We start from the raw sequence: 24,894 nt of genomic DNA on the forward strand, positions 1-24,894 counted from the left end.
ACATATATATATATATATATATATATAAAATACTTAAATCTAAACTTAGTTACTTCTCTTATTTTTCCAGAATCTCGAACATTAAATCGAAAATTTATTCTTCTCTAACTTATGATGGAAAACCTTCCGAAACCATTACTAAATTCTTAAGAACATCCGATCTAACAGTTTCATTTAAAACATTCAATTGCATAGGTAAATTTATTAAAAACTGTACAGACCAAGTAAATCCCAAAACAGATTCTGGTGTTTATTTATAATCATGTGGGAATTGCCCTAAGGTATAGGTGAAACGTTGGTCAAACAGGGAGGTCCTTTAATGCCCGGATTAAAGAACACGCGCACAGTTTTAAAATCAAGTCAAAACATTCAACATATGCAAAACATTTAATAAACCTTAGGTATAAACCTTAATCATAAATTCGATCCAAATTTCAAAATTTTTCATAGATCTAATAAAAGCACAAAATTGAATTTACTAGAATCTTTGAAAATTAACATCTATAGCTAGAAGGAATTATGGTCTAACAATCAGGTAGAAGTTAACATATCCCTTTTGCTCAATTTACACATTTTAAATTAGTTTCCGCCACCACTTTTCAACATTTTTTTTCTATATAAATAGTTTTATTTTGCACTTTTTATTTTTATATTCATGTGCCTGATGATGCCACAGTGTGGCGAAACTTAAGGTATATCCGTTCATTTTACGATAATAATGGAGTTTCATCATGTAAGTGCCGCAACAATTCAATTTACTACCTATGTATAGTCCATCGAATACTAAGGCACAATGTAAGATTATGTTCGCAAATCAGAGGAATAGAACGTACAACACACTCCTTTAAAATAGAAACCGCTTGACACAAATCACGAATATAATTTGTATGTTACTCAACGGGAATCAAGATCGACACTACAATTTCATGAAGTCAAAGAACAAACGCCCATCCGCTGTCATCCGAGCAAACAGCGATGACACATCATAACACGCTATAAAACCGTAGTCGAAAACATGCAGCCACCAAGAAAACGCGAATATTTTCTGAATTGCAATTTGAATTTGAACCCTAACAAAAATATAGCGCGCCTGTAATTATTAATGAAACTTTACAAACGTTAATTTTCAACTAAATAGCTGATAATATTAGGAATATAACGCGATTTTTTGAAGGAAAATCTGATTGAATAGTACAATCAACGAAATTCACGTACATGCAACACAAAGATATCTCAACTATCAGCAAGCGCATTCCGAGAAATACGATAGCAAGCGATAAGAATGCCCGCAATGTACACTACAGCGTGGAGCATGAAATGTTCAACGTCACGCGGATCGCTCGCAAATTGGATGTTGTTATTATGCGTGACCGGACATTTGCTCACAAGACGATCGCTCACATGACAACTGCTCACAGAAAACTGCCCACAGTCATAACTGCGCACACGGACAATTGCTGACAATTTAATTATTTTTTATTAAAAAAAAACAATGAATAATAATTATGAAATAATTTATATACAAATATATAATAACAATTAAGAGGCCTCGCTAGCACGCTAATAGTGTTTGATTTTTCAAATAAACTATTTGTTCATTCTATGTTAATTAATTAGCAATAAATATAACTCTTCGAAGTTTCACTTCTAATATACTCACACATAATTTTTAATAATTTCATAATTAAATAACTAATAAATGATCTATTAGTCAAATAGGTTTTTATTTATTTGTACAAAATTAGGCGGTTGAGGAAATAGTACGTGAAACAATAAGTAAAACAATAATTACATATGAAAAATCTAAAACTAAATTTATTTTTCACCAAAAAAAAACAACAAATAATTATATTTATTGTAAACTAGTATTTATTGTAAATTTGCCAATATCCTTAAATACAGTGGAATCCCGGTAATCCAACAATCACTTTGCAAGGCAGTGTCGGATGAGCGAATTTGTCGGATTATAGAGGACTGCCTAAGACCCCTTACAGTCCGGAATCTTTTTCAAAAAAGTACCTTGTAATCCGACAAATTACAAATCCTAAAGAAGAAACATATGGCATATGACCATATCGGATTACAAGAGGTGCCGAATGAAGCCGGGTCCGGATTACCGGGATTCCACTGTATTGCATTTTGTCGTCTGCAGCTTTTTACTTCTATTTGGATCTATCTCCCAAAGCTAAAAAGTGGGGCATACTTAGCCGGTATATCGAAAGCAGATGTTCTTGGGTTTGGCAAATGTCCTGCTTGCCTATGCCTACGCAAATTCCTTTGCAGGGACGATTGCTTGGGAAGATGAGCTAATACATCATTATGCACGGTCGCCATCACTGCCCCAATGACATTTCTTGGCGTTGCACCAATATCAGTAATCGCTTCTTTCATCCTAATTCGGGCTTTCTGCACTTCAATTCGTTGCGGACAGGAATCATGGCAATGTGTAGTGGGTTCTTCAATAATTGCGTTATTTGATGTATTTCCTGCACCTCCAAAAAATGATGTTTTCTTTAACTCTGAATTGAAGATATTCAAACCCAGCGTAAATAAGAATGGGCTTGCCCCTTGCACTCTTGGTAAATTCCATTTTCAATTAAAAAAGAAACTTAATTAAACTAAAAAGAAAATCCAGAATAATAATCAAATTATAGTATTATATAATAAGACCAGGAATTCAAAAAATGAAATAAAAAGAAAACTGAAACACTTGAAAATACAATGAAATGAAAGCAAAATTCTTTAGAATTTACAAGCGTATGAAGAAAATGAAGGAAATTCCTGGTCTACAATAATATGTAATAAAATAGTAACTTACCAAAGATTAGGAAACTTTAAAACTTTATTAAAAAATACAAATATCACAATATGTAGGTAGAAGATCAAACACAAAATTTCACAAATGCCAAAACGAAGAGAACTGATATCGAACAACTCCAAAGAGTATTTGCACTGGATTTGCACGAGGACTATCAACACGGCACTTCAAAGACATTGCTTAAATAATATTATCAGGCTTAAATCGGGTTAAATTTTGGGAAGAGGGGATTTATTTAGATCTGACATTTCATGTATGGCTTGTACCACGGGGTTCCCTAATGTCTTTTGTATTTCCACTGGAATTTCCACGCCCTTATTACACTTGTATTTAATGGAAAATTAGAGTCGGGTTTTTCATGTTTATTGAACCTAGTTTGGAAATTTCTACAAGTTTTCCCTATATACCTGGAGTTGCAAAAATGACAATCATATCTATAAATACCTGAAATAAACATTTGGGGGACCCTCTCTTTGTTGTTGAATAAAATGGTTCTTAATTTATACGGAATAAAACTTGAGTTTTGAGTAATTATTAAAAATTTTGCATGAGTATACTAGAAGTGAAACTTCAAAGAGTTATATTTATTGCTAATTAATTAAGATATAATTGTTTATTTGAAAAATCAAACACTATTAGCGTGCTAGCGAGGCCTTTTAATTCTTATATATTTGTATATAAATTATTTCATAATTATTATTCATTGTTTAAAAAAAACAATTTTTAATTAAATTTTGAGTAATTGTCCGTGTTGAGTTTTGCGCTCTTTCACAAGTGGCGTTGCGCCACGGAGGGGGGGGGGTTCACCCCAAGTGACTTAAGGGCTTTCTAGCCACCTTGTGTGTTGTTAGTCAGTTAGTTAAGTTCGTTACGTTGTCAAGGGTAGTTCTGTTCTATGCAATATCAAGCAACACTGGATTGTTATTGGCGTTAAATAATAAACTCTATTCTTATTAAAGGTGTTGCTGATTGATGTACTCTACATTCCAAAGCTGGGTCGAAATCTTCTATCGTTGGGTGCTGCAACGAAGAAGAAAGTAGAGATCGGATTCCGAGAAGACTCGCTGATAATGAAACAAAATGGAAGAACGATTGCAACGGGGCATCGACAGGCAAATAACTTGTATGAAATTGACTTTGTTCAAGTGGATGCAAGTGCCCATATTGCCGAACAACCAGCATCGCTTCAAGTGTGGCATAATCGTCTGGGGCACGTAAATTACGGTTCTGTCAGGGAGTTGGCCAAAGGATCGGCTGTCATCGGTATGAATGCAACAAAGTCAACGACCAGTGGGAGCAAAGCGGAGGAGTTCTGCGAAATTTGCGTGTGTGCTAAACAAACGCAGAAGCCGTTTGAAGAAAATGAGAAACGGGCAATGTATCCTGGTGAGTTGATTTATTTTGACATTTGCGGTCCCATGCCTTGTAGATCATTCAGTGGTGCAATCGTGATGGCAGTCTTTGTGGATGATTATTCGGGTTTGATTTTTGTTAAGCCATTGAAATCAAAGGCTGAGATTGTTGCTGCAGTGCAAGATGTAATTGCAGAATTTAACGCAGCTGGGCACGAGGTAAGACGCATGAGGTCGGATAATGCCTGTGAATTTAAGAGTGGTGAGATGCAAAAGATTATGCGACACCACGGAATTAAAATTGAGTACAGCGCACCATATACACCACAACAAGTGGGTCGAGTCGAAAGACAGAATCGAACCATTGTTGAGATGAGTCGCGCCATGATAAACGGCGCCGGGCTTCCTCAAAGTCTATGGGCGGAAGCATGTACAACAGCGGCACTTCTTCGAAGTACCATCCCGTTAAAACGGTTAAGGGGTCGAACGCCTCACGAGGCGTTTTATGGCAGTAAGCCAAAGGTCGGTCATCTTCGAATATATGGCAGTACGGCATATGTTTTGTCAAACGATCCAAAGAAATCGAAGCTGGATTTGAAATCTGATCCGATGGTGCTCGTCGGATATTCTTCGGAGGGCTATCGTTTGTGGAAACGCGAAACATTGCGGGTAATAACAAGCCGCAATGTGGTAATAAACGAAGTGGTACCAAAATCTTTAGCCGTAATTGATTTGGCTCGGGAAGAAAACGCTGTGGTACCTGATACCGATTGTGTCAAGGTAGAGTCAAGAATTGCGGACAGAACGCGTTCAAAAGCTGGCGATCCTGCCAGGATACCTGACGCTGGAGCTCGAGAAGGAATTCCACACGAACCACTACCTGACGCGGCGGAGACGCATCGAAATGGCGCACGCGTTGTGCCTCACCTCAACGAGCAGGAGATGCGGGCGATCAAGGAGCTCAACGAGCAGGAGAAGCAGGCGCAAGCAAAGTGGCCAGTTCCGGGCAACTGGCGGACTGTTTAACGAAACCTTTGGTTAAGGACAAATTTGTGAAAAATGTGCGTGATCTCGGTGTAGATTAATTAGTGAAAGTGCGAGTGGGAGTGTTGAGTTTTGCGCTCTTTCACAAGTGGCGTTGCGCCACGGGGGGGGGTTCACCCCAAGTGACTTAAGGGCTTTCTAGCCACCTTGTGTGTTGTTAGTCAGTTAGTTAAGTTCGTTACGTTGTCAAGGGTAGTTCTGTTCTATGCAATATCAAGCAACACTGGATTGTTACTGGCGTTAAATAATAAACTCTATTCTTATTAAAATTCACTCTGCGCAACAGTCCGTGTGCACAATTGTTCGTGTAAGCAAAAGTCCCGTGAGCAATTGTCAATGTGAGCAAAAGTCGCTGTGGGGAGTATTCCCTGTGAGCAAAAGCCCTGTGAGCAATTGTCCGTGTGCGCAGTTATGACTGCGGGCAATTTTCTGTGTGCAGTTGTCGTGTGAGCGATCGTCTTGTGGGCAAATGTCCGGGAACCGTTATTATGCAGTCGTGTAAATGGAGAAACGCAGTTTTTTTTGTTTTTGCAGTATGCAACTCTCCATAATTGGTAAAACACAATATTACATTTTTAAAATGGTTTTAAATGATTGTAAACTTTACTCTGCGATATATTAACACAAATACCAAATAGACGAAACATTTATTTGTTAATTTCAAAATTAAAAATCCTTATAAATGTGGCTGGTTAACTCTATAAATTTATCTAAAGGGCAAAAACTTTTACATCCAGGTATAATTAGTAATCTCGTGTTCGGTCTATTATTGTTGTAGTAAATTATAAATCCATATACGTTGTTGATTTTGTGCAATTCAAATAGTAGGTAGGCGCCATATTCTACTGCTTCCGCTGACCATAAATTAAATGCAGTCAACATGTAATGAATATTCATATCGTGTCCGGAATACAACATGATTTTTCTGGTGATAGGTAATAAAGAGCCAGTTGATTTTTTTAGTGCATCTTCAGTAATCTTTTCAAGAGGAATCCACATCCAAGGTTGACATATTCCTTTGCCATAACACCAAATGTTTGAGTAGTCATCTGAGAAAGAGGGTTTGGATAGATAGGTCTGAGCCATGCAGGAAGCGGTAATCCATTTTCTGTTGATGTTTTTGTATAGTCCGAAATCTGCAATGCTTCCAGATAGGATACCTTAGAGTACCCAGAGTTCATTTGGAGGTAATCAAATATTTCTTGAGTAGCATCGTCAGGTTGTGGAAAGGTAACGTTGTAGAATAATTGTGGGTATGTACGCCATACAGCTATAAGCTAAAATGTAAAAAATACTGAATTGATCTTTTAGAATATGTATAATAAATACATGGTCTTGTTGTTCGTAAATAGAATATGGTATAGCTTGCCAGAAGAAGCCAGGAATGGGATTTTGTGTATTCGTTTTAAAAAGCCCTGCATGCAGAGCCTGTAAGGACATCTGAGTTCTAAAATAGTTTGATGCTGATGAGCTAATCAGGTTACTAAAGTATGTGTCACCAAGAAAGTCATTATAGCGATGCCTTAATTTACGTCCCACGTTAAACATGCGAGCTTGGCCTTTCTAAAACAATTATTGTGAATGTTTAATTTTTTTCTGTAAAAAAATTGTATACAATAGTCAAATCGCCATAATTATAGGGAGCGAATGAAGAACTTGTATATGGGCTATTTGGATACACTGTTGACTCATCAGGAATACGATCTCCATGTCTAAACAACTAAAATTTTAAATTTTTGGTATACTAGTATTGAATAGAAATGAAACTTAAAAAATTACTTACAACATTCGTGAAAACCAAAGTGCTAACATCATCTACGCCATCAGATGATTGCGAAGCATGGGTATCCAAATTAAAGTAAATTAGCACAAGCAAAATAAAGGTTGGTACTGAAAACATTACAAATTCCCAACTTTACTTTTTTTATGTTTTTGTAAACAGATGGAAAGTAAAAATGTTCTTTCATCAATATTTTAAATTTTGTACGTCAAAAACATAAGTAATTAGGTTTTATGTAACGGTGTTCATTAGCATGACCAAAAACAGTTAAGTTGATCGGATTTAAAATGTAAGTACATAGATCTGTAGAAAAACTCAATATACCATAGAGATAGCGTAAAAGTAATTTAAAGAAACATTTCATTTACTAATTGTGATTGCGAAAAACACTATTAAAACCAACCGTATGATTCTAGATACGTATACCTGCGTGTAATTGTATTTATTTACATAATCTAAGATAACATTTACGTATGTCAATGCGTCCTTAGTAACTAAATGTTTATAGACAAATATAAAAACAACTTTTTAAATACACATATAAATATTTAAATAATTTTCCATGTTGCACATAGAATTAATCTCATTAAAAATAACAATTGTCGTGTAGATAAAAATAATTAAACACAACTAGGCATTTTAATCATTTTTAATATAACTTAAAATTATTTGCATATTGGAGGGGGTTCATAAAGATGTCGAAACATTTGAATAAACTCATCCAACGGGCAAAAAGTCCCACATCCTGGAATTGTCTGAAGTTGAGGCTTCGTATACCCATTATTAAAATAAACCTAAACATTTATGGTTATAATAACGTTTAATATTTCTTTATTCTAGTAAGTACAAACCTTAAACCCATACTCAGGTCCAATTTTATGCAACTCCAATAAAACGTACGCGCCATACTCACAAGGTTCTGCTGTCCAAATATTCAACGCACTTCTCAAAAACAATATAGTAAAGTCATGAGCAGAATACAAAAACAACTTTCTGTTTGGTGGCACAAGAGTGTTGTCTCGTTTTGCGAGTGCATCGTCACTAATCCGTTTCACCAGGTATGCACCACCAATGCGTCTCTTTTGTATTCGCAACATATCTAAATATTTTGCCGACAATGGCGCCAATGGGTTCGGATATATTTTCTTATGCCATTCGGGTATAGGAATATTTGTTTCTATCATAGTTTTTGCATAATCTGCCAGCACCCACATTTCATGATAGCTTATTTGTGATACACCCGTATGCATCTTTACGTAGTTGAATAAGTCTTGAACATCTGGAGGTATTGGAGGATACGTCAGGTTGAGAAGAATTGCTAAACACGGCTTATATGCAGCAAGGTACTATAATATCATTAATATTTCATAAATGTGTAGTAACATATTATTAGGATATAGAATACCTTATCTTCAGACCAAGGAATAATTCTGTATGGAACCGGTTTCCACAAAAACCCAGGAATTGTGTTTGGTTTCATCGTGAGAAATAGCCCAGCATGCAAAGATTGCAGTGACATTTGAGTGCGTGGATAATCGGAAGTCGTTGATTCCACCAGATCGGTGTAATACGTGTCTCCAAGAAAATTTGCATAACGAAGTTTTAGCTGTTTTCCAATCATAAACATACGCGTTTGTCCTGTCTAAGTACAATTTAAATAAATATGATTTAATATGATTTAAAATTGAAGCTTACTCTGGTTAATTCGCCGAATTTGTAAGGAAACACGGATCTATTTTTATTTGGATCATTTGAATAAAAATGTGCAGGTTCTGGATATCTGTCACCATGTCTAAAGATCTAAAATGTGTATGAAACCTGTATAATTGAAATTATTTGGTTAGTTTTTATCTTACCACATTAGAAAGTACCAGAGTATCATCGGCTTTGAAAAGAGTTCTCTGTAAAGTTGGACCAATGTGAATAGTTTTATTGATGGCAGTTTCACATAATATGTTTTGTATTGATAAAATTACAAAACTTAAAATTTTAATTTTTGGAGTCATTTTTCAAATATATTTTGAGTGCAACCTTTAAATTGAAAAAAATTCTATTTATTCCTTTTGAACATGTCCTTGCAACTCATAATCTTGCTATAAAAATTATTTGATTGTTTAATATTAAGCAACACCAGCAAGGTATATTTGTTGAAGCGGCCAACAATTACTCGAATTTTATTACGTTATAAACGCACTTTTGAGTTCAAGTGCAGACTAAATTCAATAACAAACAGGGGTAGGGTCATAATACCATTCAGTGTTTTTGATAAAAGTATTCAATTTACAAAATGATTCACCATTGATGTCATTTTCACAGAATGGCACTTTCAATGATATTGGATGATCTTTCTGGTAGTTATTATAAAATATCTACAATATATTAAAATTAATATGAATAGTTATTGTAAAATATTTGTATTTTTAATTTACCTTGAATCCGTAGTGTCCATGAATTTTGTGTAACTCAAAAATTAGGTGTGCTCCAAAATTTGCCGAATCGACGTTGGCGATTTTTAAACTATGGCGTAAAAATAGCAAAGTGTAATCATGACCTGAGTATAGAACCATTTTTGGATGTTCTGTTTCTGAATGCTTTGCCATTTTTGCCCGGAGTGCATTTTCTGTAATCATTTTAAGCAAACCGCCAGCACCCAATCGGATATTTGCTTTAGCAAATTGTGCCCAGCCTATTTCATCAAACGTTAGAAGTGGATGTGGATACAAAGGCTTACCCCATTCGGGTAGTTCTAAGCCATAACCTGTCTGTAACAATGAGCTATAAATATTTGAAAAAAAATTATATAAGTAAAAATTACCTCAACTTGAAACGCGTTTGATACCACAATAGAATCATAATAACTTGTAATGTTCTCTCCGGATTTTTCACTTAAGAATTCAAATAGGTTTTTAGTTGTATTATCTGTTGGTTTAATGTGTGGTACTTTTAGTGTTTTGCAATGAGCCATAATTCCAATTCTCTACCAAATATTTAAAAAAATGATACTTGTTGTTGTATTTTCAATAAAAATAAAAATATACTAACGTTGTCATCATCAAACTCAAAAACTTCATATGGAATTGGTTGCCAGGGTATGCCCATGATAGTGTTTTTATTTGGAAATAGACCAGCATGCACGCATTGCAAGGACATTTGAGTGCGATCATAACCCGAAACAAAAGACTTGATCAAACCCGGATAAAAATTAGTTTTACCAAGGAAACTGTCGTATTTCTGTCTTAGCTGTTGTCCAAGATCATAAGCAACTTTTCTACCTTTCTAAAATAATATCCAGAATACATAAATATTTACAAAAAATATAATTAACTTTAACTGGAAAATTGTCTCCTACTTTAAATTTTATTTTACAACTTACCGTTGTTAATTCTCCGTAATTTTCTGGATGAAACGAATAATTATTATAAGGATCTAATTTGTAAAGTTTGCCAGGTTCAGGTGTGCGGTGACCATGTCTGAAAACCTTAACAAATACAATATAAAAGATTTAAATTATAAGATTTATTTTATTAAATACTTACAACTTGAACTGAAATTAACGTATCATTCTTTTCATTCTTCTTGATGTGCAAATTTTGCTGACTACTGCTACTGTTATTATTATTATTTAATAGACTAGCAACAATTGCTGAAACTGCAGCTGAAATTACAGCAATAGTTACAATTAAGAAGAAGAATTTTTGGTGCACTTCATTATGAAACTGTATTAACTATCAAAACTCATCAGGAACGACTAATAACTTAATCTAAGAGCTCGAGAATAATGTGAATTTATATGATTGTTCTAAATTCGTTATAACGATGAACATTTAATCTTTGCACAAGGTAAACACGTGCAGTACATGTGATGCAATAAAATGTAGTTTAATATGTGAGATGATGTGCAAACTAAGTAAGTTAATACATAATTAAATACTCGCACGTGATTTTTAGTACAAACCACAGTCAAATATAGTGAATTAAGGATTTTATAATGAACTAGTTTTTGCCCTCGACTTCGTCCCGGTAGTGTTTAATAAAAATGTAATTCGTTTTTATTCCCTTGTTCTAGATATAGTATGTGTCAATTCTATCAATAAGATACGCAATTTTATTTTAAAGAAATTGATTTCATAAAAAATCTCGGATTCAACTATTTAACTATAACTATGATTGAATCTCAATGCCAACTTTTATCCTCTAGAAAAGGGCTAACTTTAAGGTTTTCCCTACAATTATTCGAATTTTTTCGCCGTAAACACAATTCTTGGACTTTAGCGAACATTTACAAAAAAGAATTGACCAAATTGGTCTAGGCGTTGTTGAGTTATGTGCTTACCAACAAATTTTGCGATTCATTTTTATATAATGGAAAAGAAATTTAAATATGCAGTGACGTTTTATTATCTTAAATATTTCAACTTTCTGATGTATACAACCACTTAGTGGCGTTAATAAACTCGTCCAAAGTACAAAAGTCTTCTGACATAGATGGAATGATCTTCAAGGGTTTTCTAGTAGTTTCATCCAATCCATTTTGGAAAACAATTTTAACAAAATATTTCTCATCAATTAGATGCAGTTCCATTGCAATAAAAGAACAATAACCAGTATATTTCCGTTTGAATGAATTAAACGCTCCTAATAATGCTACAATATTGAGATCATGTCCAGAAAACAAGCATATTTTACGTTCTTCAAATCCTTTGTCGGAGTTCACTTTTGCATTGAAATTATTTGTTATTAACTGCACTAGAGGTCCTGCTACATCAGGCAAACGAAGTGTAGCCAAGTCCTCCCAAAAATTCAAAGTGTGGTCCATCATAACCTCTGAAGGAATTGATTTTGCCCAAGATGGCGGCTCTAAACCAAGTTCTGCCTATAATAAGTTTTTTTTTTTAAACTTAAATCAAATATTATTGTTTATGCTCCTGACCTGAACTTGGATGGCGTTTTGTACTTTGAAAAAGCAATGCGATGTTTGTATTTTTGTCCCGGCATGTTGACTCACATAATCGTACAGTTTCTGTGTTTCCGGATCAAGTTTTCTATGAACGTCTAACAAAGAGTTGTTGTATCGATGATATGCTAAATACTGATACAATAATATTTGAATTAATTGATGTGGATATAACTTAAAAAATTAAATTAAAAATTACTTTATCTCCGCTTTTGGGATAAACATCGTACAAAATTGGTTGCCAGGTGAGGCCTTCCTCAAGTTGCTTGTCTTTGCGAATAGGAAACAAACCCGCATGAACGCACTGCAACGTTAATTCGGTCCTCGCCATGCCGGATGTGACAGAATACAAGACATCTGGATCGTATTCATCTCCCAATAACGATCCGTAAAGACCACGCAAGATTTTTCCCAAACTGAAAGATTCCTTTTTGCCTTGATGCGTTAATTGTCCTTGACCATAGGGTTTAAAGTGGTTATCTTTGTGTTTGTCGGTTGGGAACGATGTTGCTGGTGTTCTATTACCATGACGAAATACCTATTCATATCACAAAATGATTAAATTATAAAATGATATTTTTTTAAGTACTTACAATTTGAACAAAAACCAATGAATTGGCAGTTGCCATATTTATTAATTATTTTTAAGTACATGTACTAAACTTGACTGCAATTCATTGTCTGAATGTTGTCTCAGGCTGAGTGTCGCCTCAATATTTCGCCACATAGATGATAGCCAGACAGACAACATTTATTTGTTGACGCTTTGTTTGATCGACTTTTTATTTGCCATAATTTACAATTCCAAGCTTAACATTTAATGTTGTAAATTATAATTAAGTCAACGAAATGTTAACCTTGACAACTGTGGACATACAGAGTAATATAACTAGAATTGTATCGATAGTTGTGTTGGCTGTAGATTAACAATTTAAGAAAATTTATCCACATGATTTACGTGTTCATAAGAACGAGTTTAAAATATCTACAGATTTTTTTGTGTGGTCACGGATATATTTCCAGCGACTTTACTATAGATTTAGTCTAATCTTTACGATCAGATATTTTAATTATTTTTTTAATAGGAAAATATTTGCACTAACTCATGACTGCCAGACTTTTAAATATTTTACCTATACATTGATAAGAAACAGTTGAACTATTTCTATTTAATAGCACCATGAAATAATTTTGCAATAAATATTTATAACTGTAAACAACAATTTGAACTATTGTGATAACTAGAAACATTCCGGATTCGGTTCGTAGAATTTTTTAGCTTTGTTTACAAAATCATCCATCAAACAAAACTCGCCACAATCAAGAATATTCACTTGTTGAAAACCTTGCGGTTCGTTTTTCTGATTTGAAATGTGTGATGTTTGATTTACATTCAACTGATAAAACAATTTAAAACCAACTTGGTCATTCACTCTATGCAACTCTAACAACACACAACTTGAGTCGGAGACATTGACTGCATTGATTTCAGTTAATGCCGATAATATGAACATCACATTGAAAATGTCACCTGAATACAGAAACATTTTTCTGTCTGGTGGCTTCAATGTTTGATTTAGTTTTTGTTCTGTTAGATTGATTATTTCTTTGAGAAATCTGCCAACTCAATTGCTTTCCTTTCTTGAATTAATTGTTTAAAAAACTCTGTAGAGGCAATTTCAAGATCTTTCAAAATATGGCTTTCTTCTTGCTCAACCCATTGAGGAAGATGAAAATTGTTCTTTTCCTTAAAAAAATATATACGTAAATTATAACACAGGCAATAAGTAGATAATACATGTGTTGAACTCACTTGGTAGTTGAATGAATGGTAAATATGATAAATATCTTCATTTGTTGTCACTTGTTGCCCGATTTTTTCAGAAAGCATTTTGTACATTTGACTGTAATTCATATTCGATGGTAGATTCCAAGATGACTTACCACAAAATTGCAGTGGCGATAAAAACTATAATGAAAATTTTTGTAGGAGTTCTATTTTGGTTTTTGTATTACTTACTTTATCGTAAGAGGGTTTTAAAATTTTATAGGGAACAGGTTGCCAGTTTAAATTTGATTCAAATTTTTGTACACCTTGAGGAGGGTATAATCCTAGATGAACACATTGTAAACTACTTTGAGATGCTTGAAAATAAGTAGAATATCCTTGTGATAAATTGGTTTGATAGATATTTCCCAAAAAGTCATCATAACGTGTCCTTAGTTGCTGACCAAGAAAATAAGAAGACAATTCTCCTTCCTAAAACAGTTAGATATTTAAACTTTTTGCCTGAAAATTTTCTTTTAATTTATTTTTTTACTTTGGTTAATGTTCCAGAAAATTGCTTAAAATGCATATGATTTTTATAAACATCTCCAGGATAACTCAGAGGAACTACTTCTCCAGAAGAAAACAACTAAAACATTAATGTCCAATATTATTTGTTTTGTTTTTTTTGATCAATTTTTATTCTCACCACATGTGTCAACAGCAATTCACAATTTGCAAAATTTATTAAAAAGAAAAACGGGCACAAAATTTTATATATGACTAACATTTTGAATGATATTAGAATCTGTGCAAGCATTTGATCTAATTTTCATATTTAAACCCATTAAATTACGTTTTATGGTTTACTTAAGATTAGAGTCTAATTACAACGTTAAGGCAATATTTGAACAAACTATTAGGTTAAATAATTATCATAAACTTGTAAAGATTATGTTAAATCCATGTTTTTATTTTCGACAAAAAGGTTTAGGTCCTTCAGTTAACCATTTTGTTCCATTTAAAAGTACTTCTAAAGGACAAAATTCTCCTTGTTGTAAAATATTAATAGGCACAGGAGCAACCTCGTCATAATTTTGAAAAAGTACCTAGAAATTACTGTGTTTGATTTTAAAATACAAATATTTCTTGATTAAATACCTTCAATCCGTAAGTTTGGTTAATATAGTGCCACTCAAAGGCAAGATAAGATGCCAATTTAGGCACTTGCCCACTGTATGCCTCAATTCCTCCAAGAGCATAAACTAATGTCTGTTCATGTGCTGAATACAGCATCATTTTGCGTCTGGGCGGCGATAACTTACCTTCTAATTTTTTAACAATATCGGAAGTTAAACGACGATAAAGACCGGAAGCACCCAGTCGTAATCGTTGCTGGAGCATATCGTAGTAGACTTCACGGCAAGCAGACCGCAAAGGTTCCGGGTAAATGTTGAAAACCCATTTTGGTTGAGGTTTTCCCAACTTAATCTTTGCATCAAATTTAGTCAATATCAATTCATGCAATTTTTTAAAAATATTTACCGTGACTGAAATAGTTTCATGCAGGATAAAAAGTGCTGAACTGTTTCGAATTGGTTCCCCAGTCTGTTCTGTTAGGTAATCATACAAATCAAAAAGACTTTTGTCGGTTACTTCATGAGTCAGGTTCCAGTAATTGTCACATTCGTACAAAGCAAAAGTCTTAAACATTTCAAAAATAAATGAATTGTAAGAAAATCAAGTAAAATATTTTTTTAATACATCATCCTCATTATCTGATAAATATTCATAAGCAATTGGACGCCATTGAAGATCAGCTATAAATTGCTCTTCTTCACTCGGCGGAAACAATGCAGCGAAAACACTTTGCAATGAAGTTTTACAACGAGGTTTCGGTGAACTTAAACCACCAATTAAATCAGGAAAATAAACATTTCCCAAGAAATTGTCATATCTTTTTCGTAATTCCAAACCGAGTTTATAGGTTTCCAACATTCCCAACTAAAAATTCCAGGTTTTATCATTTGGGCCATATTTATTTTAAAATTACTTTAGTCAACTGGCCAACTCCTATCGGCCAATACGATGCATATTTATTTGGATCATTTGCATACGTTGAAATTGACGTAGGTGTTCTATCTCCATGTCTAAACAACTAAAAAAGTATACATTACCCATTTATATATCAATTTTTTTTAGAGAGAAAAACTTACAACATGTGCAAACAATAAAGTGTCTTCAGCCGGGGGAACATTTACAAGCTCATTTAGTAAATCCTGTTTGCTCGGTAAAGCCTCAAAATTAGGAACTACGTTTAATATTAGCCACAAAATAAGGTACATTTTTAGTGAACTAAAATCAAGACTTTTAATGACACCACAAAGTTTGCTGTTCTACGTTGAATAGCATGCACTCACCGACATGCCGATGCATGATAATGACTTTGTAAGTAAAGCTTCTTATCAAGGATTAACATTTATATCTCACTAATGACATAATGTCTACGTTGTGTAATAATGTAATAGTTGTGTTAGTAACACACTGGTTCGGGAATATACAAATGTTTTGTCGATTCTATGAAGTCTTTCATTTTACAGAAATCTTTGGAACATTTCTTGAATTTTAATTGGCGTAGCTCATTGCCAGGTCCGTTTTGGAAATATACCTACAACAATAACGTCAGTATAATGCATAATAACAATTAAAGTCTTTGTGTTTACCTTGAAACCATATACGTCGTCAATTTTATGTAACTCTATATAAACATGCGATAAATATTCCAACTCAAACTTGGTGTAAGCATCAAACACACCTAGCATTCCAGCAACTGTCGTATCATGCCCAGAATAAAGAAATATTTGGTTTGCAATTTCGTTTTTAGTTTTTAACGCTATCTTCAGTTATTTTTCTGATTAAATTTCCTGAAATTATTGGTAATTGTTGTTCGATTATATCAACCCAAAGTGATAACGCTGCATCTTGCAGTTTGCCATTGTTAAAATTTCCTCTGCCCAGTCTGGAACTGGGAAACCATTTTGTTTCTCAACTAAAATTGTGTTGTACACATTCATAATATCATTAGAGTCAATCATCTTTTTTCCAGCGTGTGCACTGACATAATCGTACAAATTTTGTAATTCTTGGTCTCTTTTTACCGGTGTCTCGAGTTTTTTGGAACAGTTAACCATAATCAACTTAAAAATAAAATTTAAATATTGGGGTAGCTGTGTTAAACCTAATTTATTATATACGGTATCGTCATTTGTTGGAATAGTTTCGTAAGATATGGGTTGCCACATTAAATATGGCAAAACAACATTTGGATATATTGGAGGATACATCGCTGTTAACACAGATTGCAGCGTCATCTGTGTGCGAGATATGTTGGATGTGAACGCTTTGATCTCCGGTGGGAAGTAGGTCTCGTTGAGAAAACTCTGATACCTCGCGCGAATTTCCACTCCGAAATTGTAAGCGTTTCGTTTTCCTTCCAGTGTCAACTCTGCTTGCCCGAAAGGATAATAGGTTTCGTTGATGTGCGGATCAGACGGATAAATCATATCTGGAATGGTAGTTCGGTTGCCATGGCGGAAAATCTAAAATTTCACAACATTTACGTAAGATTAACATTTAAATTATACACTATTATATTTCTTACAACATGGACAAGTTCTAGCGTATCTTGGTCTCTTGCTGCTGTACAAAAATTTACATTAAGAATAAATAGTATTATTCCAGTGAATAAAATGTTACACATTTTGTAGAATTTCAACCAGGACTGTTCACGTAGGTAGGAATTATAATAGTTTTATATTCCGTCAAAGTGTCGATAATTTTAGTTATGTTATTTCGAATGAATGTTTGCAAAAGCTTATCACTATTGATTATGGCAGAACAGTTGCTAGTTAAACGTAGTTGTGAATTTTATCAGTACTCAAACATGCAAATTGGTTGAAAGAAATTAGTTGAGCGCTAGACTAAATTCAATAATTTACCTATAAAGTCAAACAAATGTCGTATTCCAATTGACGTAATGGCAAACAATAATTATTTACGTAACTACATGCAATTTATTTTGATCATCAAGATATAATTATTAGTAATCAATTGTTAATCAGTAATTATTTTTGAGAAAGGTGGGAAAAAGTAGGAAAATTATGCACGTAACGCGCATGCGCTATATACTTTAGAAGTAAAGTATCGTATTGCATTCTTTTGCAAAAAATATCGATTATAATAAATTTTATTTATAAAAGTGTTAGGCCATTAACAATTTTCGTAAACTCAAAAATTGTACAAGTCTCATTTGCGCATCTTTTAGGTGTAAACGGTCGTGGTTGATCTACTTCGGTCCCGTTTCCAAAATAAAACTAAAAATGAGAAAAAAATTATTTTGTTTTAAGTTTAATTGGCAATAAACTTACATGTATTTTATAATAACCTGTTGCAAATTCTTGGACCATTTCCAAAAGAATATACGAACAAGGTGTAATGGTTCCGTTTAGAATATCCCAACTTTCTAAACCCGATAAAATCTCTACAAGACTCAAACGATGGGCAGAAAACAAATGTAGTTTTCTAGCCGTGGGAAGCTCATTAGCTATTTTTTTCTTAATATTTTCTAGAAAAACATTCAGTAGTGGCACTAAAATATTGACAATTAATTTATGTTTATGTATTGAATTTTGTTTATGTTTTTGTATCTGTTTACCAGCAGATGGTTGTGCGTGTGATGCAAATTCTTTCCAAAATTCATTTACTAACGCAGTTGTGTCACCAGGCCAAATTTCGTTCCATTCATTTGATAACTTTCTAAATTTATTCTAAAATAATTATATTATTTTTTTTATTTGGTATTTTAACTAATTCTATAAATTAAATACTACCTGGATGTTTAAATAGTCATTAATCATAACTACATCGCTCAAACTAGCATTAAATTTAATAATATTTGAGATAACATCTAAAGTTTTCTTTAATTGTGTCTCATACATTGAATCATTTTGTCCATTAACTCTTAAATCTCTTAATGTTTTAAGAACTTCTGTTTGGTAGATATAGATGTCATCATTTTTAGGATAAACTTCATAAGGTACAGGTCTCCAATCAAGATTAACGTTAATAATCTGAGCGCCCGGAAATGTCGGAAAGAGCCCTGCATGTACACACTGTAATGTCGCTTGTAAAATATTTAAATATCCAGTGCTAGAATAAACTAAATCATATGAAAAATCATAGTTTTGAAGGTATAACTGATAGATGTTTTTTATTGCTTTCCCGAGTTTGAAGGCACGCTTTTGTCCTTGCAATGAAAGCACTGAACTTTCGTTTAACCAGTAGATGTCAGCATCAGAAGAAGATTGTGGAATGAAGGGTAATGAGTCTTGTTCACCATTAGCAAATATCTTGAAGTAATATTTGTAAATTGTATATTTATTTAATATATGGATACTTACTACTTGCAGTAACAGTAATTTTTCTGTCTTGTTTGGGTATTTAACAACGTGCTCTGAGATAGTTATCATGGCAATGATTATGCTTACTATTGCAAGAGGAACAATGCCAATATGTACAAGCCACTGACTAGTATTCATTGTTAAAACTAAACCTTTACTGTATCATATGTTGTTTGTTTTGTTAAAGAATTTAAAATAATCAGTTAAAAATACATACAGATATTATATTCAAAGAATTTGAAAAATTTAAAAAACATTTCTTTTTTATGTGAAATAAAATTTAATGCTTTCAGTTCTGAAAATGAATTTATTATCTACAAATTCGGATTTATCTTATGGCAAAAAATACTATATTTATTGTAAAATCATAAAATCACACATTGGTCATGTATTTGTACACTGCTGTCATAAAATTAGTTTTTTACGTAGTACTCGCTTAATAAATAATCATATTTAATTAATAAATACATCTATAAATCTTTGAGTTTTTAAGCCAATTTAAAACATTCAAGAATAAGATGCAAATGAATCATTTGCACCATTTATTAGGCGCTGGTATGTTTTCCTTCATCAGATCCTGGAACTGTTCAAAAGGACACAACTCTGGACAATCCTTTACTCGTAGTAATTTAGGTTCCGGTTCAGAATAATCATTATAAAATGCCTGAAATTAAATTATAGAGAATTACTACATGAATGACCATGAAGTGAATAAAGAAAGAACAATGTTATTCATGCTTGAAGGCAATAATGTGCATTGCCTACTGCCATTGACCTCATAAACATTAAATTGACTGTACCTTAATATAATATTCATCGTCAACATTGTGAACCTCCAAAATAACATGTGCGGTGTAAGGTGTCTCCGAAACAGGGTTACCAAGTGCAGCAACAAATGGTACCACATTGAAATCATGACCAGCGTAAAGGAACATTTTCCTCGCTTGTGGTAAATCATTGGTGATGTGCATAATGGTGTCGTTGATCATTTTCCCTAAGAGATTACCAATTGCCATACTTCGTAGTTTTGGGGTACTACCGTAGAATCTCCAGAATTCACCAGCGGCGCGTTTTAATGGACCGGGCCACACCTTCTCCACCCATTCTGGGAGTTGTAGACCCCACTCAGATTCAGTCTGTAGAGTGTTTTGAATAAAACTAGCGCGTGTGGTGCTATTCACATCCCATCCTGACTTTTCGCTGAGGTAATCGTACATTCTTTTGTTTTTCCTGAATTCCTTCCTTGCTTTCGGAGCTTTCTGGACTTCCTCAACCTCGTCAAATACTTTTTCGCATGAGATAAACGTCGCAATTAACTGTAATCAAATATAAATATTAGTTTTATACACTTTTAAATTTAAGATAATAAATTTTACATTATCAGTTTCTCTTGGTGTGAATTCAAATGGAATTGGTTGCCAGAGTAAGTTGTCTCTGATTTTGTACTCTTCGGTAGGAACAAATAAACTAGCAAGAACTAATTCTAAAGTTGCTCTAGTCCTAGGATACGACGAACTTCTTGCTTCTACAAGGTCTGGTAAATAAATGGGTCCAAGAAAATTGTCGTAGCGCTCTCGTAGAAGTTCACCAAGTCGATAAGCCCTTTCTTTTCCTTGCAGAGTCAATTGTCCTTTACCGTAGGGAGCATACGTCTCATTGGCGTACGGATCAGTGGGATAAATTGTGCTGACATCTGGTGTTCGATCTCCATGACGAAATAACTAAACAAATTCAAAACAAATAAACTATAAAAAAGTATATAAACAGTAATAACATTCATGTGAGTATGATACTTATAACACTCATAACAAACACTGAACTGTTTGAACTGGGAATTGCATTGTGATACAAAGGTTAGAATCATGATCATGAATAAATATCATTGAAAATTAGAAATAAAAGTTAATTATTATTAATATTAATAGATTTTGATTTGCTTACCACATGAGCTAGGACTAGTGTGTCGCTACTCTCATTTGAATCGTCATCGAGATGTTTATTCTTGTCCTTTTCGGAGATGCGATAGCCGGCCGCGAAGGTGGCGCAGGCGGCGAGCGCTACCAGAATGGCGAACGTCTTCTGCAGCATTGGCACTGATCCTGACGCGGATGGCGACACCGACGAGAGCACCTTGCGCGACGGCATTTCGCACGGATTTGTGAGAATCGGAATTATTCGTTTTGACTTTATAGAGCGCTAGGCTAAATGTCGGGCGTTCGCGAACCGCACCGACCGCGCCGGCAAATCCAAGTGATGTCGACTCGTTTCCCAACCACGGCGGCACGTCAGTGCTGCTAATTACCATTCATTTGCTAATCATCGACGCTCCAAACTTGACCGACTCAAGTGCGCCCTAATCTCGCTCGTCGTACAAGAGACGGAATTTGCGGTTTTTAATCATTATACAACTTTATTACATTTTTAACGGCGCACTGAAGCATGAATCACAAACAAACTCTAAGTCCTTGAAATTCACTAACGGAAAAATCCAAAGTTTATATTATTTTATCAATAAAAATAAATACTAATCTATAAATAAAATACTACTTCCTTGACATAAAATAAATGATAAGGAAATATACTGCAATTAGCGCTTTTGTGGTTAAAAATGCGGTTAAGTTGTAAATTTGTATTTTGATTTCTCATTCAGTTATTATGAATTCAACGCATTTGTGCTTTACAATAAACGTGCGTAAATATTAATGTGTTATTTCCAAACCACATTTTCACCGAGTGCGCGCAAACTAAATATAAATTTGTCACCAGTTATCAACGCATTTGTTTTGTTCGTGTATTTGTAGAGTCAAGTCAATTTCAATGCCAAAACAAATATAGCGAAACACACGCACTACTGGCGTTAGTTTCTAGTACGAGTACAATTCTTCTTTGCTCTTTGGTCATCGGTCAAGACTTAAGACTAATCAATCGACAACTATTTGCACTAGATAAACGTGCCGCGTGTGATTAATTGTGCGCACAATACGCAAAAATGGTCTGCCGAAGAATTATTACATGCTTGCCGTCGCTTTGAAATTACAACGCACACGTCAGTCAAGTACTCAAAGCCGATAATAATTAAGAGAATACCTAATACTTTTCTGCACATGATTTTGCCATGCATTAAGTTTACTTTACGTTAATGAGTTGTTTGTTGATATACCCAGCGTTTACGTTCGAAATTTTTGTAAAATATTTTAAATAATTGCCTTTAATTAAAATGCTTCAAAAAAATAATTACGTTTAAAAACGCTTTACGAGGAAATTTAATGAGTTGGTGAAGTATTTTTTGTATGCATGTGTTATATTATATCTTGATGGAACACTCGGTATGCCCGCAGTTGGCTAATTCTTGTTGGAAGTTACGCGCCTGCAGAAGCGTATAGAAGTCATCCTTGAAATTTATCGAACGACCTTCTGCACGTTGACTCTTGCAACGACCCACCAAGTTTACATCAAATTTAAAAATGCATCGATCCTAGTGTAGAAAATTAATAATTTTTATTGTATTCGTAATTACATCCACTCTACTATTATTATAGGCAATAATCTTGTAGTCATAAATTCGAAAGGCAATGAAACATTGTTCTAAAATTAAAATATACGACATTCAATTATTTTTTTATGTTAAAAAATAATATATGGCAGACATTGTAAACTGTAATTGTATTAATGAGAATAGAACATGTTATTAAATAATTAGTGATGTTAATATGAGAATATTAAAGTCGTAAAACTACGATTTAATAACACGATAAAATGTTAATATTTACATTTTTTCTCATTTTATGAATAAATTTAAATTCAGCAGTAGTTTGGATATGGCAAAAACTTAATTCTAGTCAATAAAAAGTCGTCAAACAAGCAGCGCATTTGACCATCACTTGCGGGTGCTTGACAATCAGGAATTTTTAATTCTAGAAGCGGTCCGTCCAAATTTGGCCGATAGAAAAACTGTAAACAAAAATATTTAATAAATACTTTTAAGATATATTACATTAGTACTTGTAAAAATGATTCCTCGCCGTTTTTATGAAATTCAATAATAAGATGTGCTCCAAACGGAGGATTATCAAAAATTTCTTGTCCAAGAATCCTTATTAAAAACATAATGTTAAAATCACTTCCAGCATAAATATGTATCTTTGTCATATTTGAATCCATTAGTTTTTTAGTTATTTGCTCAAGAAGCTCATCAATAAATTTACCTAAATTTAAATTTATTAAATAATATAATATAAAATAACTAGTCTAAGTACCAGCTCCTGCAATTTGAGTGTTTTCCGTATTTGTGAAAGCTTTCCAGAAAATATTATTCAATGTCAACGTCGGTTCCGGCCAGAATTCCTTTAAACTTTCATCGAGTTCGTAGCCCCAAGCCAACTTAAACAACCAAATATTATTTTTTAACATTGACATTCAAATTTCACGCAAAATTACATTCGTTGTGATTGAATTATACATCAAGTTGGCGCTTAGGAGATTGCGGTCCCATCCGGTGAATTCCACAAGTCGATCGAAGTAATTTGAATAGTTAGTCATCACGTCTTGGAAATTCGCGTGCGATTCTGCATAATATTGCGTCCAGTTAGCGCAATTACGACGGGGATTTCCCAAAAGCTATCGCAAATTAAAAATAACAGCTACTGATATCGTCATTATTATAGTAATTGTACTTAATTTACATAATTAGCATAACTATCATATTAGCAATCATATTTGAATTAAAACGCACATTATCTTTACCACTGTTGGAGTGAAACGGAATCGGCTGCCAGTTAAATCCTTTCATCCAAATAAATTCCTCACTAGGTGGAAACAATCCAGCCAAAATCAATTCCAACGAATTTCTGGCTCTTCCCAACTCTGAGGCAACAGCATTTAAATATTCTGATTTATAATCACCTAGGTATTCGTTATATTGATGTCGTAATGCTCTTCCAACTTCATACATTCTCCGCTTGCCTAAATTGGTCAATTTCCCAATACCTACCGGTTCGTAGGTTTCATTTAAATATGGATCATTTGGATATTTACATTCTTCTAAATTGGTTCGATCACCATGTCTAACGAGCTGAAAGATTTGATCTATTATATAATTTTATATGTATTTGATATTGACTTAAACTTTTAACGCCAGTTTAACTCAATTTTCACATTAGTTTTAACCTTGAGGTAACACCATAATAACACTATTTGAGTTTCGTTGTTTACTTCTTACCTAGCAACAAATTATAACATCGAAAACATCACAAACGTGTTTTTGATGCAACCATTACAAAAATAAATAATCCATCTCAATCTTGTTATGTTTTTATATAAAAAATTAATAATTGTATTCTTACCACATGTAATAACTTCAATGTGCTCATATTTCTCTCTGGATAATATTCAGAGTATTTTTGAAACCATGCTTCATTTTCTATATCATTTAAATAATCGTTATCTAATGAATTATTATTCGAATATTTTTATCAACTTCATTCAATCGATCACAATAATATCCAGGCCAGATACCAGTAAAGTAAATAATGACCAGCAAAACAACCCAGCAGGCCAAAATAATGAAGGTACCTTTCATAGCAGACATAATGGTGGTCTGATAAGTTAACAATTTGAATTTGAATGGTTTGAGGTGTTTCGTAACATGTTGAACTGTTTGAAGGCTTTGATTACCACAATGAGGGAATTATGTTTACTACATAATTTTACATTTAACACG

The 24,894-nt window shown here is 33.5% G+C and overlaps 9 protein-coding genes across 10 annotated transcripts; all 9 read right to left on the bottom strand.

Annotated features, from left to right (window-relative positions):
• Positions 1-6,028: 6,028 nt before the first annotated feature.
• Positions 6,029-7,181, bottom strand: LOC135800899 (venom acid phosphatase Acph-1-like). Its single transcript, XM_065314231.1, has 4 exons — positions 6,998-7,181; positions 6,830-6,934; positions 6,544-6,777; positions 6,029-6,491 (listed from the first exon to the last, which is right to left on the bottom strand). Exons 1-4 carry the CDS (start codon positions 7,112-7,114, stop codon positions 6,174-6,176), a joined length of 774 nt encoding a protein of 257 aa, XP_065170303.1. The 5' UTR covers positions 7,115-7,181; the 3' UTR covers positions 6,029-6,173.
• Positions 7,182-7,417: 236 nt separating this feature from the next.
• Positions 7,418-9,000, bottom strand: LOC135800211 (lysosomal acid phosphatase-like). The gene is made up of 5 exons (XM_065313372.1): positions 8,851-9,000; positions 8,690-8,794; positions 8,400-8,636; positions 7,846-8,340; positions 7,418-7,788 (listed from the first exon to the last, which is right to left on the bottom strand). The coding sequence occupies exons 1-5, from the start codon at positions 8,998-9,000 to the stop codon at positions 7,660-7,662; spliced, it is 1,116 nt and encodes a 371-aa protein (XP_065169444.1). The 3' UTR covers positions 7,418-7,659.
• Positions 9,001-9,026: 26 nt separating this feature from the next.
• LOC135800713 (venom acid phosphatase Acph-1-like) lies at positions 9,027-10,818 on the bottom strand. The gene is made up of 7 exons (XM_065314022.1): positions 10,810-10,818; positions 10,531-10,719; positions 10,368-10,472; positions 10,037-10,270; positions 9,810-9,971; positions 9,424-9,756; positions 9,027-9,363 (listed from the first exon to the last, which is right to left on the bottom strand). The coding sequence occupies exons 1-7, from the start codon at positions 10,816-10,818 to the stop codon at positions 9,214-9,216; spliced, it is 1,182 nt and encodes a 393-aa protein (XP_065170094.1). The 3' UTR covers positions 9,027-9,213.
• Positions 10,819-11,368: 550 nt separating this feature from the next.
• Positions 11,369-12,680, bottom strand: LOC135800213 (venom acid phosphatase Acph-1-like). Its single transcript, XM_065313376.1, has 4 exons — positions 12,542-12,680; positions 12,148-12,486; positions 11,925-12,083; positions 11,369-11,867 (listed from the first exon to the last, which is right to left on the bottom strand). Exons 1-4 carry the CDS (start codon positions 12,575-12,577, stop codon positions 11,406-11,408), a joined length of 996 nt encoding a protein of 331 aa, XP_065169448.1. The 5' UTR covers positions 12,578-12,680; the 3' UTR covers positions 11,369-11,405.
• A 33-nt stretch (positions 12,681-12,713) lies between these two features.
• On the bottom strand, positions 12,714-14,684 carry LOC135800214 (venom acid phosphatase Acph-1-like). Its single transcript, XM_065313377.1, has 5 exons — positions 14,426-14,684; positions 14,270-14,365; positions 13,969-14,208; positions 13,762-13,917; positions 12,714-13,695 (listed from the first exon to the last, which is right to left on the bottom strand). Exons 1-5 carry the CDS (start codon positions 14,534-14,536, stop codon positions 13,549-13,551), a joined length of 750 nt encoding a protein of 249 aa, XP_065169449.1. The 5' UTR covers positions 14,537-14,684; the 3' UTR covers positions 12,714-13,548.
• LOC135800724 (lysosomal acid phosphatase-like) lies at positions 14,569-17,730 on the bottom strand. The gene is made up of 10 exons (XM_065314043.1): positions 17,378-17,730; positions 16,971-17,315; positions 16,674-16,913; positions 16,262-16,384; positions 15,933-16,112; positions 15,770-15,874; positions 15,481-15,720; positions 15,262-15,420; positions 14,878-15,207; positions 14,569-14,825 (listed from the first exon to the last, which is right to left on the bottom strand). The coding sequence occupies exons 1-10, from the start codon at positions 17,474-17,476 to the stop codon at positions 14,688-14,690; spliced, it is 1,959 nt and encodes a 652-aa protein (XP_065170115.1). The 5' UTR covers positions 17,477-17,730; the 3' UTR covers positions 14,569-14,687.
• Positions 17,731-17,946: 216 nt separating this feature from the next.
• On the bottom strand, positions 17,947-19,361 carry LOC135800212 (venom acid phosphatase Acph-1-like). 2 transcript variants are annotated; one of them, XM_065313375.1, is made up of 5 exons: positions 19,176-19,361; positions 18,606-19,124; positions 18,431-18,542; positions 18,161-18,364; positions 17,947-18,089 (listed from the first exon to the last, which is right to left on the bottom strand). In XM_065313375.1, the coding sequence occupies exons 1-5, from the start codon at positions 19,311-19,313 to the stop codon at positions 18,037-18,039; spliced, it is 1,026 nt and encodes a 341-aa protein (XP_065169447.1). In that variant the 5' UTR covers positions 19,314-19,361; the 3' UTR covers positions 17,947-18,036. The 2 variants fall into 2 exon arrangements, with proteins under 2 accessions (XP_065169447.1, XP_065169446.1); XM_065313374.1 differs by having other exon boundaries at positions 18,144-18,364; positions 19,176-19,360.
• Positions 19,362-19,502: 141 nt separating this feature from the next.
• On the bottom strand, positions 19,503-21,437 carry LOC135800210 (venom acid phosphatase Acph-1-like). Its single transcript, XM_065313371.1, has 4 exons — positions 21,117-21,437; positions 20,552-20,896; positions 19,976-20,491; positions 19,503-19,839 (listed from the first exon to the last, which is right to left on the bottom strand). Exons 1-4 carry the CDS (start codon positions 21,318-21,320, stop codon positions 19,705-19,707), a joined length of 1,200 nt encoding a protein of 399 aa, XP_065169443.1. The 5' UTR covers positions 21,321-21,437; the 3' UTR covers positions 19,503-19,704.
• A 1,449-nt stretch (positions 21,438-22,886) lies between these two features.
• On the bottom strand, positions 22,887-24,838 carry LOC135800914 (venom acid phosphatase Acph-1-like). The gene is made up of 6 exons (XM_065314243.1): positions 24,518-24,838; positions 23,908-24,246; positions 23,613-23,792; positions 23,432-23,555; positions 23,178-23,380; positions 22,887-23,126 (listed from the first exon to the last, which is right to left on the bottom strand). The coding sequence occupies exons 1-6, from the start codon at positions 24,542-24,544 to the stop codon at positions 22,977-22,979; spliced, it is 1,023 nt and encodes a 340-aa protein (XP_065170315.1). The 5' UTR covers positions 24,545-24,838; the 3' UTR covers positions 22,887-22,976.
• Positions 24,839-24,894: the final 56 nt, after the last annotated feature.

Source organism: Atheta coriaria, unplaced genomic scaffold (assembly GCF_025399875.1).
Source record: "Atheta coriaria isolate IRGN ID8LTWV9N9 unplaced genomic scaffold, Caltech_Dcor_3.1 hic_scaffold_10_pilon, whole genome shotgun sequence".
In the NCBI taxonomy this organism is placed as follows: Eukaryota; Metazoa; Arthropoda; class Insecta; order Coleoptera; family Staphylinidae; genus Dalotia; species Dalotia coriaria.

Excerpts from the sequence above, each read along its gene's own strand:
- LOC135800210 (XM_065313371.1), bottom strand. The coding sequence starts at position 21,320 with ATGCCGTCGCGCAAGGTGCTCTCGTCGGTGTCGCCATCCGCGTCAGGA. Across the intron at positions 20,492-20,551 it reads CACCAAGAGAAACTGATAAT|TTAATTGCGACGTTTATCTC; the intron begins GTAAAATTTATT and ends ATTTGATTACAG. Across the intron at positions 19,840-19,975 it reads ACGATGAATATTATATTAAG|GCATTTTATAATGATTATTC; the intron begins GTACAGTCAATT and ends ATTTAATTTCAG.
- LOC135800724 (XM_065314043.1), bottom strand. The coding sequence starts at position 17,476 with ATGTGTAACATTTTATTCACTGGAATAATACTATTTATTCTTAATGTA. Across the intron at positions 17,316-17,377 it reads CGCTAGAACTTGTCCATGTT|ATTTTCCGCCATGGCAACCG; the intron begins GTAAGAAATATA and ends GTGAAATTTTAG. Across the intron at positions 16,385-16,673 it reads AGCGTTATCACTTTGGGTTG|GTATATTTCCAAAACGGACC; the intron begins ATATAATCGAAC and ends TTATTGTTGTAG.
- LOC135800212 (XM_065313374.1), bottom strand. The coding sequence starts at position 19,313 with ATGAATACTAGTCAGTGGCTTGTACATATTGGCATTGTTCCTCTTGCA. Across the intron at positions 18,543-18,605 it reads ATGACTATTTAAACATCCAG|AATAAATTTAGAAAGTTATC; the intron begins GTAGTATTTAAT and ends TAATTATTTTAG. Across the intron at positions 18,090-18,143 it reads CAGGTTATTATAAAATACAT|TTTTATTTTGGAAACGGGAC; the intron begins GTAAGTTTATTG and ends TCTCATTTTTAG.
- LOC135800899 (XM_065314231.1), bottom strand. The coding sequence starts at position 7,114 with ATGTTTTCAGTACCAACCTTTATTTTGCTTGTGCTAATTTACTTTAAT. Across the intron at positions 6,935-6,997 it reads CTTTGGTTTTCACGAATGTT|TTGTTTAGACATGGAGATCG; the intron begins GTAAGTAATTTT and ends TTAAAATTTTAG. Across the intron at positions 6,778-6,829 it reads ATTATGGCGATTTGACTATT|AAAGGCCAAGCTCGCATGTT; the intron begins GTATACAATTTT and ends TAATTGTTTTAG.
- LOC135800914 (XM_065314243.1), bottom strand. The coding sequence starts at position 24,544 with ATGAGCACATTGAAGTTATTACATGTG. Across the intron at positions 23,556-23,612 it reads ATAATTCAATCACAACGAAT|TTGGCTTGGGGCTACGAACT; the intron begins GTAATTTTGCGT and ends TGGTTGTTTAAG. Across the intron at positions 23,381-23,431 it reads CACTCAAATTGCAGGAGCTG|GTAAATTTATTGATGAGCTT; the intron begins GTACTTAGACTA and ends ATTTAAATTTAG.
- LOC135800213 (XM_065313376.1), bottom strand. The coding sequence starts at position 12,577 with ATGGCAACTGCCAATTCATTGGTTTTTGTTCAAATT. Across the intron at positions 12,487-12,541 it reads CATTGGTTTTTGTTCAAATT|GTATTTCGTCATGGTAATAG; the intron begins GTAAGTACTTAA and ends TGATATGAATAG. Across the intron at positions 11,868-11,924 it reads AAAACGCCATCCAAGTTCAG|GCAGAACTTGGTTTAGAGCC; the intron begins GTCAGGAGCATA and ends AACTTATTATAG.
- LOC135800211 (XM_065313372.1), bottom strand. The coding sequence starts at position 9,000 with ATGACTCCAAAAATTAAAATTTTAAGTTTTGTAATTTTATCAATACAA. Across the intron at positions 8,795-8,850 it reads CTCTGGTACTTTCTAATGTG|ATCTTTAGACATGGTGACAG; the intron begins GTAAGATAAAAA and ends TACACATTTTAG. Across the intron at positions 7,789-7,845 it reads GACCTGAGTATGGGTTTAAG|GTTTATTTTAATAATGGGTA; the intron begins GTTTGTACTTAC and ends ATAAATGTTTAG.
- LOC135800713 (XM_065314022.1), bottom strand. Across the intron at positions 10,271-10,367 it reads ATTACGGAGAATTAACAACG|AAAGGTAGAAAAGTTGCTTA; the intron begins GTAAGTTGTAAA and ends ATATTATTTTAG. Across the intron at positions 9,364-9,423 it reads ATGGACACTACGGATTCAAG|ATATTTTATAATAACTACCA; the intron begins GTAAATTAAAAA and ends AATATATTGTAG.
- LOC135800214 (XM_065313377.1), bottom strand. The coding sequence starts at position 14,536 with ATGCTTGCACAGATTCTAATATCATTCAAAATGTTAGTCATATATAAA. Across the intron at positions 14,209-14,269 it reads TTTCTGGAACATTAACCAAA|GAAGGAGAATTGTCTTCTTA; the intron begins GTAAAAAAATAA and ends TAACTGTTTTAG. Across the intron at positions 13,918-13,968 it reads TAAAACCCTCTTACGATAAA|TTTTTATCGCCACTGCAATT; the intron begins GTAAGTAATACA and ends TTTTCATTATAG.